The 18630-nt window shown below is 39.1% G+C and overlaps 1 protein-coding gene across 1 annotated transcript in view; it reads right to left on the reverse strand.

Moving 5' to 3' along the window:
• Nucleotides 1–18630, reverse strand: part of chchd3a (coiled-coil-helix-coiled-coil-helix domain containing 3a) — a 326490-nt gene that overhangs the window by 82711 nt on the left and 225149 nt on the right. Inside the window, exon 5 of the mRNA XM_072241199.1 lies at nt 9292–9375. Within this exon, the coding sequence (XP_072097300.1) occupies nt 9292–9375 (84 nt within the window). The remainder of the gene's footprint in view (nt 1–9291; nt 9376–18630) is intronic.

An 18630-nucleotide genomic window follows, 5' to 3' on the forward strand; every position in this document is an offset into this window, starting at 1 on the left:
CTCTGGCTGCAATGCTTTCCATAAAGCTTTACAGACCTCCAAAATTATGGAGGACACATTTCGCTTTTACGAAAAAAGAAGCTTGCTTTAAATTTGTTTACCCCGAGAAAGACTACCATGACCATGAAGCCTTGCATGGGCAGGTGTGTGCACATGCGTGATGTGCCCGAATTGCAGAGTGATGCAGACACACTAACGCACAAGTATAAATGCTCACAACGCGCGTAGGCCACTTGCGCAGGTTACGGCGTCCACTGGACGCAGAAGTATAAATCAGCCTTAAGTCCATTGAAGGAATGTGTCTGATAAAGCTTTTCAGGACCCTCTCTAGAATTTCACATTTTTCTTACAACTTGATGACCAGAACGGAGCATAAAACTCCAGCTGAGGTCAGATCAGTAATTTGTAAAGATTCAGTTTTCACATATTTCAACTAACGAAATCCTGAATTGTGTGTATCAAATTAACTACCTTCTCAACCTATTCTGCCATTTTCAGTTATTTGTGCTGACATTATCCCCTGGCCCCTCAATCTCTGCACCCATTTTAGAACAGAATTCGTTTTTCCCTCTTCTCATTCTACCTTACTTTCTCCTCACTAAATGTCACCTGCCGCAAGTATGCCCGTTCCACCAGCTTGTTCATGTTATTTATTTACAATCTATCATTTTTCATTTTGCAATACTGCCAAATTTTGAAATTGTGGCTTGCACTCTCAAATCGAGAGTATTGATTTAGATAAACAAAACAATGGCTTAAATATTGATCTCTGAAAACATAACTGTTCACCTTCCTCCAATCTGAAAAACGATCATTCATCACAACCCTCTCGTCTGTTTCTTTGTCAATCTTGCATGCTTCAAATGTGAAGCAACTTTTCTTGCAAGTCTATTATGTGGCACTCCAGGGACATCACATTAACATCATTTTAAGTGTAATTTGTGCTCAATTAATTTGTGTTGGTTTGTCTTAATTAATCCATTTCCTCCAGGTGACTGTTCATCCCCATTCTGGTCAATGTTTCAAAACATTACCCCACTACCAAGATTCATTAATGAATCTGTAGCTCCTGGTCATCTTCACACCCTTTTCTGAACAAAGCAGCAAAGCGTGCTGTTGTCTATCATGTGCTGCCATCTCTGCATCCAAAGAACGTTGAAAAACTATGGTCCATGCTGCCCAGATTTCTTCCTGTGCTTCCCTCAAAATCTCACAATGTATCCCATTTGGTCCTCCTTACATAAACAGTTCAGCCAATTTTTCAAATATGCATATATTATTGATTTGAATATATTTATGATTTATATAATTTATGCATGGCCTCTCATCTTTCTCCTCCTTCATTAACACTTTGAAAATACCCCCTTCCATGGCAGAGACAGAAACAAAGATTTTTAACAGTGCCGTTGGCATTTAAAGGTTCTCGCTTTTGTCCTTGATAGGCCTCACTCCTCTTTTCTATATTTATATGCTTTTAGAACATCTTTGGATTCCTACTTATGTTCAAAGATAGTATTGAATAACAAAGACTTTACTTCCTGAAACACACATAGAAGTTGCCGGTGAACGCAGCAGGCCAGGCAGCATCTATAGGAAGAGGTACAGTCGATGTTTCGGGCCGAGACCCTTCGTCAGGACTAATAGTTTTGGATATATCTTATGGATTTTGGGCTGCTGATCATGAAACATCACCATGAAATCTCCCTATCACACACCTTTAAAAAAAAACACCTTTATTTGTTAATTCAATTCATAATTCAGTCAATTAAAATGTTGCCCATAATGTAAGCTGAAAAGTTTTCTATTTTGTCCAGCCATGCCTGGGTGTGCTTAGGCAGGGCAGATACTGCATGACAGGACAGGTTTTAGAAAGGCAATAAACTTCTGTGAAGGATTTCGATATTTAGACAGATGTTTCCCAGAATTACTGATGTCAAGATTAAGGAAAGCATTTTTGTTGATCCACAAATCAATCAGGTCATCAATGACAGACAGTTCAAAGAACTTCTAGTGGGACCGGAGAAAATAACGTTGAGGCATTTAAGGATGTTGGTGAAAAATTTCTTGGCAACTACAGGGCATCAGACTATGTGGAGCTGGTTGACAACATGCTTCAAGCATCCAAAACCACCAAGCGCAACGTGTCATGAAAGATTCAGTTTCTGCATTTTTATTTAGACTTCTTCCTTGCAAATCTTGGCACTGTCAGTGATGGCATGGTGAAAGGTTTCACCAGGACATTGTGGTTGTCAGAAACGGTATCAGGGCAAATGGAACCCACCAATGCTGGCTGATTATTTTTGGACACTTAAGTGAGAAGTGTCAGACACTGAGTACAAACGAAAATCAACAAAATATTTTTACCTTAGATGCAAAGCGTCAGCACAACTATGCAATTAAACACAATACATTCAATAAAAGTTAATTTCTTGTTTCTCCAAATTCCTACATGATACAAGTAGTCTGAAATTATATTTACGTTCAGCTTCAAGTGGCCCATCATAAACAAAAAAAAAATCTTGTGGAAGCATCACCCTCAAAAAAATTTGTTGTTCACTGTAGCCTTTTCTCAGATACTTTCTTATTTTAACTCTCACTTCCTTTCAGATTCCTTTCTAATCAACACACACAAAATGCTGGAGGAACTCAGCAGGTCAGGCAGCATCCAGACTCTAAGTCTAATTTAGAAACCATAGGAAATTTTATCATACACTATTAAATCTAATACCGTATCTCATCATCAGCTTCATATTCCCCCAAGGTTAGTCAAAATGGTTTAACAAGCTCTTGATCAGAAACATATTCTATGTGGAACTGGTTGAGAATAAATAAAGCTCAGTCTTTCATGATTTCTGATTCCTGTTCATCATTCCATCTCACTGCCTACCATGCTTCCTAAATAATGACATGTACACACTCAAATTAATTTTAGCCTTAGTCAGTACTACTAAAACCATCAATAATTTAGTCTAGGGGAAAAAATATTCATTTTGGCCTACAGGATCTCATAATTATAATGGAAGAGGCCTTTAGTGCTGCGTTTCAGTCTTTAAAGAGGTCCTCTCTAGAGCTACGCTGCTCGTTACCTGCAAATTCTATAAAAATTAATCTTATTGAATTACAAACTCAACTCGTCAATGACAGTCTGTGCAGAATTTACATTGCACAAAATGGTGCTTGGTTTTATGAATGCAAAGACACGCAAAATGCTTGTTGGGTCGGCAGCTGAAAAAGATTGAGCTGGCTTAATGGTGTAATCTGCAGTAAAGATGGGAATAGATACTGTTAATCAATGCTTCCACTCACAGCAACAGCCACGATGTTCATTCGTGGTGAAAGATTACAATTTTGTTTTTAATGATCTTAATATATTACAAAAATTATAAAGGACTGCCATGTTAAAAAGTGGTTTTATAAGCCAGACACAGTAACAGAAACTTCCTCTCATAACTAATGAACAAAATCTTGTGCATGTTAAGTATCAACATATATTAATCGAATTATAAACACTATTATTCTTAGTGTTCTGGAGGTTTTACAAGATATAGGGGGAGAATGACATGAGTGTTAATTTTGAACCAAGAGTTTTAAACTGCTGAATGGAACAAGCTTAGAGTTGAGATCCAGAGTAAGTTGGACTTGAAGTATTACCAGAATACGAAGGTATATTAACATGTGACAAACATCAATGAAATGTTACTTTAACTGCTGTGAAGCAGGTTGAGTGATGGGGAGATTTTTGAATTCCAGAAATTAGTTTCAGGGTTCAATGTGTGAAGCATCCAGGGATGCTCTTCTGCACACCACTGTGGTAACGTGTGGTTATTTGAGCTACTGTTGCCTTCCTGTCAGCTTGAACCAATCTGGCCATTCTCCTCTGACTTCTCTCATTAATAAAGTGTTTTCACACACAGAACAGCCATTCACTGGATGTTTTTATTTTTCGCACCATTCTCTTTGCTTACCAAGCCAAAAATTCAGCCAAAGTCAGACAGTGCGCTGACTGTCCTGTCCCGAAACTAAATGACAAATTCTGAAAAGCTATGATCAGGAGCAGCAACATTGACTGGGAAGAGGTACAGGAGCCTTAGGTCACAGACTCCAGGCTCAGGAACAATTATTACCCTTCAAACACAGGGCTCCTGAATCAGCATGGTTAACTTCACTCACCTCAACTCTGAACTGATTCTACAACCTACAGCCTCACTTTCAAGGCCTCTACAACTCACTTTCTTGGTATTATTTATTTTTTTATGATTTTTTTTTGTATTTGCACAGATTGTCTTCTTTTGCACATTGGTTATTTGTCAGTCTTCGTGTGTAGTTTTTCATGGATTCTACTGTATTTCTTTTGTTCAACTATGAATGAAGGGTAGTGTATGGTGACACATAAGCACTTTGGTAATAACTTTACTTTGAACTTTGAACAGCTCACGTCTCATATATTTTTAGGTTTCCAATGTTGTGCCGTGAATCGGAAAGATTGAAAAAAATTTAATGTCTGACTGGTGGAGAAATCCCAAATTCAACCCACACCAACAGCTTGATATTAACACCATTTAGATGGTAGATGTATTTCAGCTTTTTATGCAGTTCCAGGAGAAAGTAAAGTTAGATGGTTACCTTTATTTTGTTCATAATACCCTGGGCAGGAGTGGTGATAGAGGTAAATACAATTAGGGGCATTTAAGGAACTCTCAGACACACGGATGAAAGAAAATTGGAGAGGTACATGGGAAAAAATGGATATATTGATCTTGGAGTAGATTAAAAGGCTGGCACAGCACCATAGGCTGAAGGACCTGTACTATGTTTATCTCAGAATACATCAAATCTCATCACTATCTACTAAATGCACTGGAAATGTGATTGCATTGCTGTAAAAGATAAACTACAGATAACTTATACACAGTGGGTTCCATAAGTATCAGTAAGGCCATCAGTTAATCTGTGTCAGTGGTGTTGGCTGAAGGATGAATACTGGCTTTGCTTTAAATAGTGCTATGAGAAGTTCTACATGCAACTAAACAAACAAGTATTGCTTTATTATCTCCAAAAGACAGCACCCTTCAAAACAAAACTATATATACGTGTCTAGAACATATGCACTTGTTGTACACCTGAATGAAACTCCACTCCATTTCATCATCTTGCTCCCCAAACACAAATCTAAGGACACTTCAGCATAGCATCATATCTGACAATTCAACCAGGTGGGTGATTGCAGTGCTCCAATTACTTTCAGCCAATCATCTGGCAGCAATTCAATGTGTAAAAGCATACAAACATGGTCACGGGGTTCAGTTGTTCAGACCAAACATCAGGATGGGGAAGAAATGTGATCTAAATGACTTTGACTGTGAAATGATTCCTGGTGCCATATGGAGAGGTTTGGTATCTCAGGAAACACTGACCACCTGGGATTTTCACATACAACAGTCTCTAGAGTTTACAGAGAACGGTGTGAAAAACAAAGGAAAATCCAATGAGTGGCAAATCTGTGGGCAAAAACAACTTGTTAGCGAGAGAGGTCAGTGGAGAACGGCCAAACCTGTCCAAGCTGACAGGAAGGCGAAAATAACTCAAGTAGCCATGCATTACAACAGTGGTGCACAGAAGAGAATCTCTGAATGCACAACACTTGGACGGGTTACGGCAGGGCTTCCGCTCCTGTACCTAATAAAGCGGCCACTGAGTGTATAATGGATCTTACATGAAATATTTTTGTACATCTGTTCCTCTTCAGCAAGGAAGAAAACTTGCTTTACGTAATCTGTCAACAAATGCTCTGATGTGTGTCGGCTGGTGGATTAGAATACAAAATGTACCTTTACAGAAAGGACATTCTACTTATCAATGATGAACTGCACAGTAGTGTACCTCATGTTCTAAAACTGATAGAATACTTCACATAAATCACATATTACAAAGCCAATCAATCAAAGCCATTGGCTTTTACCTCCTACTACTTCAAAACATCTTCAGCAATTTATCTCCTCTCTCAGAATTCATCAGGTAAAAACTCAGGAATAATGCTAAGGATTTAGAAAGTATTTATTTAATGTTATCAGCACTACGACTAAAATATAGCAGAATAATCCAGCTACATTATGCACATATGTCAATAAAAATGATATTTATATCGGAATGCTTCACAAGGGTGGAAGGTGGATGGAAAATGAAGGTGATGGGAAGTTTTAAAAATGACACGGGGAAGCAAATTTTTTTTAAAGGAGATTTTTTAAAGTTATGGGCAGGAGCAGGAAATTTAGAAAAAAATTCCACAAAGCAGGATGTACAAGAGCTGAAACAGTATTCTGATAGATTAACTTTATTTACCTTTCACACGCACAACGAAACTCAAGATGATGAGAGGCATTGATCGTGAGGATAGTCAGAGGCTTTTTCCCAGGACTGGAATGGCTAACACAAGAGGGCACCGTTTTAAAGTGCTTGGAAGTAGGTACAGAGGAGATGTCAGGGGTAAATTTTTTATACAGAGAGTGGTGAGTGCGTGGAATGGGCTGCCGGCGACGGTGGTGGAGGCGGATACAATAGGGTCTTTTAAGAGACTTCTGGATAGGTACATGGAGCTTAGAAAAATAGAGGGCAATGGGTAAACCTAAGTAATTCCTAAAGGAAGTACATGTTCGGCACAGTATTGTGGGTCGAAGGGCCTGTATTGTGCTGTAGGTTTTCTATGTTTCTATGAAATATACAGCGAAGATGGGCAGTATGGTCAGTAACCAACACAGTCCCTGATGACGGGTCTCAGCCCGAGGCGCCAACTCTTTATTCCTATTCCATAGATGCTGCCTGACCTGCTGAGTTCCTCCACCATTTTGTATGTGTCCTTCTGTATTTCTAGAATCTGTAGAATTTCTTGTGTTAATAAGCTACAGTTGCATAAGCAGAGCTGTATGTAGTTTTGGCTACCCCATTATAGGAAAGACAATGTTAAGCAGCTATGAGGACATTGTCAGGACCAGAACACTCGAATTAAAGGGAGAGGTTGGCTAGTGTAGGTCTTTATTCCTTGGAAACTACGAGAATGTTTAAAATTATGAGAAGCACAGAAAAGCTGCATGGTACAGTCTTTTCCCAGTGTAGGGGAGTCCAAAACGTGGGTGCATAGATTTAGGACAAGAGGAGAAATATTTAAAAGTGACCTAAGGGTCAACTTTCTCCATGCAGAGGATGGTGAGTATTTGGAATGAACCATTAGAGGAAATGGTTGAGGTAGAGACAATATGAACTTAGATAGGTACATGGAGGGGTGGGGCTCAGAGAGTCACTGGCCAAACACAGGAAATTGGGACTAGCTAGGTGGGCAGCATGGTCAGTGTGCACTGTAGGGCCTGTAGCCGTGCTACATTGTTCTATGAGCCCATAACACCTGAGCTTCAGATCTGTCAGTTCATGCCAGCGGCCACCCAGTGATCCAAAAGCACAGTACTCTATTCTTTTCATCATAGATAGAAGCCAATTGTGCTCTTCCTGGAAATGGCACCACAGCATAAAAGCCAGGACCAACAGGCTCCAGGACAGCTTCTTCCACTAGGAGAGTGGTGAGTGTGTGGAATCGGCTGCCGGCAACAGTGGTGGAGGCAGATATGATAGGGTCTTTTAAGAGACTTTTTGATAGATACATGGAGCTTAGCAAAAGAGAGGGCTATAGGTAAGCCTAGTAATTTCTAAGGTAGGGACATGTTCGGCACAACTTTGTGGGCCGAAGGGCCTGTATTGTGCTGTAGGTTTTCTATGTTCCTATGCTATCAGACTGCTTAATTCATGCTGACACAATTGTATTTCTATGTTATATTGACTATTCTGTCATACATAATATTTATTATAAATCACTATAAATTGCACATTGCACATTTAGACAGAGACGTAACAAAAATTTTTACTCGTCATGTATATGAAGGATGTAAGTAATAAAGTTAATTCAATTCAATACAATGTGTTTACAAAGGATTGTGGTCACTATTCAAATTGACTGCATCTGTGAAAGTTAAAGCTGCTGAAATCATAAACAAAACATCAAGACAAGCAAGGATGCAAATTTGTCATAAGTCATGTAACTTGTTTTAAATAGGAGCAGTATTTTCTGGTTAGGTTTTAGAAAAGTATATTGGAAATATGCTAATGTAGTTATATTCATTCAATATGCATGGAAGGAAGGGAATCAATAGAACAATATTTAAGAACAAAGTCCAAGAGGTGACTGCAGTCCAGCTCATTCACCAAACTGCTGGCCAGCACTCTGTGAATGTTCCTGTTATCCTTCATGAGTGAAACATCAGCTCCTCCAGCATCTAGTGAACAGAAATGACGGGGAAGTTTGACAAAATTAGTGCTAGCATCCTGAAGTCACAAGCTAGTAATTAAAATGCAAATAAAAGTTTTGGATTGCCTAGCACTAAAGACTTTTGGCTCTGGAAGTTATGGCTTAAATATTAGCCTCTGAACTGCTTATATATACTGCAGTTGCTCTGTGCAGCTTGAAACACGACAAAGCTTCACAGTATTTGAAGAATCAGAGCAGAAATGGAGCGAGAATGAGCCACATCAAGTGGATTTATTCACTCCTTTAAGCTGTGAATGCATTTAAAGGTTATCGCTTTGATTAAAGTAACGCACAAAATACATTCTCTGACAATGTGTGGTTTATGTGTTAACATTGTATAGTGCAATTTCTATTTTAAGAGGATTAAGAACACCAAGTTCTTCTGAAACGTCAAGGACTAGAAGTGCATTAACAATGTCTCTTGTGTATACTATTTTAATAAAAACCATAGGTGAAAAGGAATTCACATCAAGTTTCAAGTTGAACAATAATTACAAGACACCAAGGATTAATGAAATGAGCATAAGTGAAGTTGAGTCACTATTACTTTGTAAACGTATTCATCATTTTATCAGATATCTCATTAAACACAGAACCTCCCACACATGGATATTGGAACACACCCAGTACTTGATCAGAAACACAAACTTATATGAAGGTCAAACATATTTAGTTTATTACAGCTCAGTGTGTTAGAGTTCGAAGTTCCATTTCAGTGTCTTCTGTAAAGAGTCTGTATGTCCTCCCCAGAGCCTGCATGGGTTTCCTCCGGGTCTTCCAGTTTCCTCCCACAGTCCAAAGACGAACCCGGTAGGTTAGTTAGTCATTGTAAATTGCCCCATGATTAGGTTAGGGTTAAATTTGGGTTGCAGGCCAGAAGGACCTATTCTGTACCATATTTTTAAATAAATAAATAGATAGGTAAGAAACACATTCCTTACCCGGTTTTCCAGTCTGGACATCTGCTCCTTATAGTAAGCATTGAGCTTCTGCAGTTCTTCCTCTTTTTCTTTCAATTGCTTGGTCTGAAAATCAAAAAGAGCAGCCAATTGTAATTTAATGAATAAATAACATTGCCACTATAGTATGACCACAAAACTTGTTTATTACTGAATCAGAATTGTGTACAATATTGTTACACTGGGCTATCCTTCATAAAATGTCAGCCTGGCCACTCCAAAGATAAAGTCAGACAAGTCGTCAACAAGGCAATTAGCTCTTATATAACATTAGGATTTTAAAAACAGTTCAAAGCTGGTGAACAGCGCTCTACTGTCTCCTGATGAAAGAACAGGAAATACTAACTCATCATTGCTTGCACTGGGACAAATAGCAGACAGTGTCTACTCTGGAAATAAGAGCAAGAGAAATACAGTGAATGAGAAATGTTTCATATTGCATTGTTAGATGTAAACCTCCAAGAGGACCACAACCTTGTTGGGTTTGGAGGCTTGAGTGCCTCAATGTCATTGGGTTTGGAGGCTTGTGTGCCTCAATGACCCGGAGAGCTATGTTGGCTGGAGTCAGGGCTTTATGCTTTGACTCGAGGTAGGGTCACCCAAGCTAAACAGGTCAAAGGATAGAGACCAGACTAAGAGTGGTCTACTGGTCCTCCAGGTTCGGTGGGTTCAGCTCAGGGCTAACAACCCTGACTGGTAAAACAAAATATTTATGGAAGCAGCAATGAAGAACCCTTCTAAATCTGAGTGCAGCAGTATTCCTGAGTCTACATTCAGGACTTGCATGACTGATAGTTTTCACAACTATCAGGAAGCTACTGACATGATGAAGGAAGCCCTGAACACCGCCAGAGGTGATGGACCTTCATTGCTGCCCTAAACACCAGTGGTATAATGGGTTGTAAGTAAGTCAGATGTAAAAATAATTTCTAAAACATCAAGACAGGTGCCCCTAACTCATTTAGAGGGACTGAAGTGGAGGAATAACAGGCATCACCGTAGCATAGTGGTCAGCGTGATGTTATTACAGCTCAGAGCATCGGAGTTCAAATTCCAGTGTCCTCTGTAAGGAGTTTGTATGTCCTCCTCGTGGACCGTGTGGGTTTCCTCTGGGTACCCACAGTTTAAAGACATAAGGATTAGTAGGTTAATTGGTCATTGTAAATTGTCTCGTGATTAGGCTAGGGTTAAATTGGCTCAAAGAGTCGGAAGGGCCAATTCTGCAGTGTATCTCTAAATAATATAAATAAAATTAAAAAATGAAAAGAAAATGAGTATTTGCAAAACTACTAATTGACCAACTTCACTAATCACTTCACTTAGATTAGCTGTCGGTTAATTCAAATCTTGAAGGCACAATGACTTCTCTCCAGACAATTCTGATAGATCCTGACACTTTTTAATAAAAAACTAGCGAAAACATTTAACTATATTCTTCTATAACTGTAAAATAATTATTTGTCCTTTTTAAAATAAATACATTTCCCCCAGTGAAATAATCTAAGAGTATACTGTTGCTCTCAATGTCCTTCAAGGCACTATAATGACTTCTGCGAAACTTGAGAGTCTTTTGATGAATCCTTTATGAAGTAGCTGCTGCTAGGAATATAGATGCCCTGATAATACTCTGAAGCAATGTCTTCTATAATGAACAATCCCTATACATCCTTTGTACAGAGAATGATGGAGTGAACTTGAAGTAGAATCATCTCCCTTATTTACTCTTAATTTCTCATCTTCAGAAACATTGAATGTCTTGACAATTTGGTTTTGTGGGAAGGAGAAAATCAGCAGGCCAACTTAGAAAATTCCAGTTTGTCATTATTTAGTGTTTTGACTTCATGAGTTTTCTAACACAAGTTAATTACCTAATTTCATAAAACACCACCTAACTTAAATTTCACCCTGTTCCATATACAGTAGATTCTGGTTAATTGGGATACATCAGGACCAGTACATTTTGGCCCAATTAATGGCTAGGCCAATTAACTGGCTGTCCCAATTAGCCAAAGTTTCATGGAAATAGTTAAAAGGCATAAAAAGATAAACTTAACTGAGTTTAAATGAAATATAGAACAAATTAGAACATTACCAATAATACTATAGTACTATAAAACTGCGTAATACGTTTGTAGTTCCTAGTAGTCATCAACAGAGGATTTCATCCAGTGCACTGCTGTATTCTTTTGATTGACTGTAAATGAACAACATTAGCACAGACACCTCAAACAAAGAATGGACTGCCTTCATACAATGCTTTCGACGATTGCATCTTCTAAATATTCATTTTCATTGTAACATTCAAGATGATTGTCACTACCTTTAAGTTCTTTGTGGTTCCTAACTTGAAGGAGTGAAATCATTTCATTTCCACTCCTTAATGCTTGAAAGCACAGTGAGCAAAACGGTTCCGAATTGTCTTACTGCTTATCCCTTGCCAACTACCAGTGACAAAAATCACTGCTTTTCGAGCATAAACACATGTAACTGCTGTTATTTAAGAACTGTTTGCTTTAAGTATGGTGTAGTGTCACGCAAGTGTATGCAACTAACGCTAGTTAGAAACTGCTCGGCAACAGTCTCCTATCCCAATTAAGTGGCATAGTGTTCCAAATAAACAAAGGAAATCCCAGCTATTTTCTCAATTAGTTTTTGTTCTTTATGAGTTGCCCCAAATAAGCAGTTTCCCAATTAATTGATGGCCCAATTAACCGATATTGCATTTGCTAAATGTTAGGGTGTGCCTCTACAAGATAACTAAAACCAATATCAAAGAGTCTCCCGGAAACTATAAGAGTACTACATGCTTACTAATTAAAGGTATATTATTCATTTGCCAAGAAATTACATGACCTCAGAGAGGTTGTACAGGTTTATATATTATCCAAAATGATAGATCTTTTGGACTGACTTGAATGGGGATCAGAATTGAAAAAGATATGGAATGTAGGGTTAGGTTGATCTTTAGGGTAGATTAAAGTCAGCACAACATTGTGAGCTAAAAGGCTTGTACCGTACTGTAAATGTTTTCTATGTAATAAAGTAGAGGAGTCGAGACCAAAGCTCATCCAAAGGCAGATAATGCCGTAAGGCAAAATTATTTTAAAACTAGCATTTTTGCCAGTAAGATACAAAGGTAAAAAGAAACAAAAGTTCCTTTGAACGTATTGCGGGGGGTGGATCTAGTTACCGTGATCCATAAAGGGAGAATGAAGGACAAACTGGGAGGAATTTCCACTAAGGGAAACTGAAAAACACATATCCAAATTTATAAGCAGAAACTCAAAAGGCTACAGAATTTTCCGGCCAATATCTCTTCCATATGTGGTTATCCTTGAAACAAAAAGGTTTACAGGCTGAAAAATACAAAAATGCTAGAAATACTCGTTAGGCCAGGCAGAATGTACAGAAAGAGAAATCGAGTTAATGATGCAGGTCAAAAGCCCTTCTTCAGAACTGGGAAAGAGGGGAAATAAGTTTGCTTGTTTTGCCCCTCCCTCTTCCCTTTCTTCCAAGGTCTGCTATCCTCTTCTATCAGATTCCCCCTTCTCCAGCCCTTTTTCCTTCTCCTTAATCGAATTTCCAACTCTTTCCTTCACTCCCTCCCCCTCTCCTGGTTTCACCTATCCCCTACCACCTTGTACTCCCTTCCCTGCACCTTCTTCTTCTGACATCTTCCCCCTTTCTTTCCAGTCATGATGAGGGGTCTTGGCCCAAAACATCATCTGTTTACTCTTTTCCATAGATGCTGCCTGGCCTGCTGAGTTCCTCAGCATTTGTGTGTGTTGCTTTGGATTTCCAGCATCTGCAGATTTTCTTGCATTTCCTTTATTGTGCTGTATTAGCTTTTACGACATATACTCAGTAGCCACTTTATTAGGTACACCGTTACACTGCTCGTTAACGCATAAAACCATGCAGATGGTTTTTTTTTACAAACTATGCTCGTGTCAAGAGGTTCAGTTCAAACATCAGAATGGAAAAGGAAATGTGATCTAAGTGACTTTGACCGTGGAATGACTGTTGGTGTCAGAAGGGATGGTTTGAGTATCTCAGAAACTGCTGATCTCCTGGGATTTTCATGCACAACTGTCTCTAGAGTTTACAGAGGTGGTGCAAAAAACAAAAAAAAAATCCAGTGAGTGAGTTCTGTGGATGGAAATTTCTTGTAAATTAGAGAGGTCAGAGAAGAATGGCCAGACTGGTTCAAGCTGACAGGAAAGCAACAGTAACCCAAATAAGCACATGTTACAATGGTGTACAGAAGAGCATCTCTGAATGCATATGTCAAACCTTAAAGTGGATAGGCTACAGCAGCAGAAGACCTCAAATACACACTTAGTGGCCACTTTATTAGATACCTCACATAAGATATATTGTCTTCTGGTAGCAGTACAGTGCAGGACAAAAAAATAAATAAGTAGCATAAAATAGGAATAAAAGAGGAAATAGGATCTGGAATATGATAGGACATGGAATTGAAAATTGTGCAATCTGTTGCAAGAACTCCTACTCTATCCTTACGATGGCAAGGACATTACTGAAGCAGCTGCAGGAGGCTGTCTATGCCTCAGATATTGCCCTGATGAACTCGTGTGGAAATGTTCTTACACTGGGTTGATTGTGCTGTGATATATACAACCAAATTCCTTTGCGTTAAGTGTTCTGATGTCCACTAATTTTAGTATTACCAGAATGTCTTGTGGATTTTACTGTAATATTCTTAAAGGTTAACTTGCAGGTTGAGTTGGTAGTAAGGAAAGCAAATGCAATTCATTTCGAGAGGACTAGAATATAAAGGCAAGGATCTAATGCTGAGGTTTTATAAGGCATTGATCAGATCACACTTGGGAGTTTTGTGAGCAGTTTTGGGTCCCTTATTTAAGAAAGAATGTGCTGGCATTGGAGAGAGTCCATAGGGGGTTCACAAGTGATCTTGGGTATGAAAAGGTTAACGTACGAGGTGCGATTGATGGCTCTGGGTCAATACTCATTGGAGGTTAGAAGAACTGGGGGGGGGGAGGGAGAAGTTTCACATTAAAACCTATTGAATATTGAAAGGCCCAGATACATAGAGAGCATGTTTCCTACGGTGCTGGACCCTTGGACCTCAGAATTCAAGGACATCCCTTTAGAACGGAGATGAGAATGAATTTCTTTAGCTAGAGGGTGGTGAATTTATGGAATTCATTGCTATGATGACTGTGGAGGCCAAGTTATTGGGTATATTTAAAACAGAGGTGGACAGGTTCTTGATTCATAAGGGTGTCAAAGGTTACAGGGAGAAAGCAGGTGAATGGGGTTGAGAGGGATAATAAATCAGCAATTATAGATTGGAGCAGACTTAATAGGCAGAATGGCCAGAAAACACAGCAGGAATGAAATAGCAATTTTCTGAATGGCATCACACTAAAATGATCAATGCTTCAGAATTACCAGATCACAAGCTTTTAAAGGGCAAGCATAATGTGCCAAAATATACTGACAAAAGCAAGCTGGCTGGGAAAGCAAACCATGAACAGGATGAAAGGCACACACCTGTGAGGTAACTGGGCAAGAACATGACTGAGTTCATTCTGGAATATTGAGAAACTATCTGCTTTCATAGAAAGCATGGAAATGAAAACATTAATTAAGAAAGTGAGAGAAGAGTAAATATTGTTATCCAGAGTAATTTGGAGGTCTTAGTACATGAATTGCAGAAAGAGAACATGGTTAGGAAGATAATTAAGAATGCAAATGACATATTAGCCTTCATTGCAGGTGGCCCGTGTGAAATAGAAAATGAGCCTTACAAAAACTAGAGTTTTAATGAGACTGCAGTTGAATTTTGTAGAATTTTCATTTTTTTGTTCAGGGAAGAAAACACTTGCTTAAAAGTGGATGCAACAACCGTTCACTAGATTGATTAACTATATGAAAATATTTTTACAGGAAGAGAATAGAATGAGCTTATATTATCTGGAGTTTGGAAGAAACGGTGGTGAACACACTTACTGTACAAAATTCTTGGACTTCACACATTAGGTTTTGTGGGAGTTGATTCCCATGGCTGACATGCATCAAACAAGGCATCAAAGAAAATGACCTGGAACACTTGGATAGAAGCCCATTTAAAGTAACAAAGCTAGACATTCAAGAGGCAGACAAAAGACATATTTGACAAAATTGGGGGAGAAGAACCTGGACAGAATGTGGAGTGGGAAAGAGGCTCAGAAGAAAAACATGGAAGTGATTTTGTTCTATTTATTAAAGTTCTTGGTACAACTGTAAGGAACTGCGTATGACAACCAATTTTCATGAATTGCTCTCATCTCAACCTTGAAATAACATAGACCACAGAAGCGAATTCTAAAGAAGAAGAACGACTGATGGCCACTTTCATCAAGGCAGCATTTCCACTTAACAAGAAGCCCTGGTAATACGAAAGAAACATCGATGGCAACAGGGAGAAAGTAATCTCATGGCTGGAGTCATGCCTTATGTATTGGAAGACGGCCATCATTTTTGGTGGCTGATCATCCCTGCCCAAGTTATCATTGGGGCAGTATGGGACATAATTTTAAGGCAACTGGAAGAAAATATGGGGGGGGCGGCTGTCATAGCTAAGATCCATACACAGAGTGGTGAGTGCATGGAACACCCTCCAGGGATAGTGTTACAGGCAAGTACATAAGGGCCATTTAAGAGATTCTTAGATAGGCATATGGGTGATAGAAAAACAGAGGACCATTGGGGTGGGGGTTAGATTGATCTTAAGAGTAGGTTAAAAGGTTGGCCTACATTATGGGCCAAAGTTCAAAGTATATTTGTTATCAAAATACATATATGTCACCATATATAACCCTGAGATTAATTCATTACAGTATAATAACTATAACAGCATCAATAAAAGACTGCACCAAGTTCAGCGTTTAACAAGTGTGCAAAAGACAACAAACTGCAAATACAAAAAGAAATAATAATAATAAATAAATGAGCAATAAATATTGAGAACATGAGATGTTTGAAAAGAGTATTTAAAAGTGACACCACAGGTTGTGGGAACATTTCAATGATGGGGCAAGTGAAGTTGAGTGAAGTTAACCTCTTTGGTTCAAGAGTCTGATGGTTGAATGGTTATAACTGTTTCTGAACCTAGTGGTGTGGGTCCTGAGGCTCCTGTACTTCCTTCCTGATGGCAGCAGCGAGAAGGGAGCATGACCTGGGTGTTGGGTGTCCCCGATGATGGATACTGCCTTCCTGCAACAACATTTCATGTAAATATGCTCAATCGTGGGGAGGGCTTTACCTGTGATGGACTGGGCAATGTCCACTACTTTTTGTAGGAATTTCTGTTAAAGGACGTTGGAGTCAGTAGATGACTATATCCCTTTCAACTTGATTGGTATTCCACCTACCATGTTAATTATTCATTCTCTCCATCACTGGCACATCTGTTGCAAAATGCAAGGTAATTACTCGACCACTATCCAAATCCAGGACCTCTGCCAACAAAGTGGATAAGGCCATCAATCAGCAGATGGGAACACTGCCTCCTGAATCTTCCCCACATACATCCCTTAGAGTGAAAAGATAGTTATTTCTTATCAACCATCTTTTCATCACGAGGGGTGAGCATGAGCTGAATCCCGTGACAGACCCATGCGTCAGCAGTGTGAGCAACAGCGGACTGAGCACCCAGCCCTGGGGAGCACCAGTGCTCAGTGTAATGAGACAAGAGGTGTTGCTGCCCACCCGGACTGACTGTGGCCTCAATGTTAAGAAGTCTAGTAACCAATTGCAGAAGGACGTGTTGAGACCCAGCGAAGACAGTCTCCTCACCAGTTTTTGCAGTATGATGGTGTTGAACGCTGAACTGCTGTCTATAAACAGCAATCTGGCATATGAGACCCCATTTTCCAGGTGGGACAGGTCAGACTGAACGGCAGAGGCTATTGCACCATCAGTGGATCAATTTGGAGGTAAGCAAACTGGAAAGGGTCCAGTGTAGCCAGGAGAAAGGCCTTAACGTGCTCCATGACCAGGGGCTCGAAGCATTTCATAATGGTCGATGTTAATGCCACTGAACGATAATCATTTGGGCCGGTTACTGTTGCCTTCTTTGGCACTAGAATGATGGTTGCCACCTTGAAAACCATGAAGCAAAGGCCAACTCCAACATATGTATCTAACTACCAACTCTTAACAATGCATGGGATTACCATTGCCTGGACCCAACTATCAATAACTTTGAAGTTACTATTGACCAGCAACTCATATGCCCCAACAACAAAACCAACATGAAATCCCAAAACCAATCTGCCATATACAGGCCACTTCACCATCCAGGACTGTAAGTGGTAGCTCATCCATCCTCTAACCATTCACCCATCTACCACCAGCATACTGTGGTAGTGTATTCCATCCATAACATGCTGCAATGGCACCTCCTAAGCCCTCGACTTTTGCCACCATGAGGACAGGCTCACGGGCTCTTGCTGTTCAAAGCTAGCTGGAATTAAAAAAAAGAAATCTAAGTTAGCAGGAACTGTTGATGAGAGACACTAACCTCAGGAAAGCTCAATAGATTCAAACAGTATCACAATAAAAGGAAGAACCTGAAGCCAGAAACTAGGAATAACAAACTGAATAGGAAAGGAAGACTAAATATTTAATGGCAAGACAGAAGGATGCAGCTTCCCGGCAGAAATTTGCAAGGATATACTGGGAGAGAAAACAAACACCAAGTACATACACTAAAGTTGAAATACATACAACATTCCAAAGTGTAAGCTTCAGAGCCCATTTTAGGCAGTCAGGTAATAGCCTTCCATAAACGTTTATTCTGATATATTTAATAATGCAAGTGGTGGGAAGAAAGAGTACCATAACGAAATCAAATTCTACCTTCCATAAACCATGTGATGCACAATTTTCTTTCCAAACAAAGATTTATAGATTCTGTGCTTGTCATCTTGCTGATTGTCAACATAATTCGCAGACTCTCATTGGTAATAATGTTGAAAAAATGTTTTTAGGATGTGTATTGTTGTCATTTGTCAGCTGCCTTAAGGAGCTCGGACCTGTTGTAGGGCACATTGAGAATCAAACAGAACCTACGGAGACTGAGTTACATTTTGTTATCTTGTAAAAATGGTGTAAAATTTATGTTTAATTTCTGTTTGTCATGAGATATGAGATTGCTGCTAATATGATACTATGTGCCTGTGATGTTGCTGTAAGTAGGCTTTTCATTAGATTTCTTTTGTGAATTTTAATGAACACTTACAATAAATTAAAAAAATATATTTAACGAAATGTAAACATTATTTACATGTA

Source organism: Mobula birostris, chromosome 23 (assembly GCF_030028105.1).
Source record: "Mobula birostris isolate sMobBir1 chromosome 23, sMobBir1.hap1, whole genome shotgun sequence".
In the NCBI taxonomy this organism is placed as follows: Eukaryota; Metazoa; Chordata; class Chondrichthyes; order Myliobatiformes; family Myliobatidae; genus Mobula; species Mobula birostris.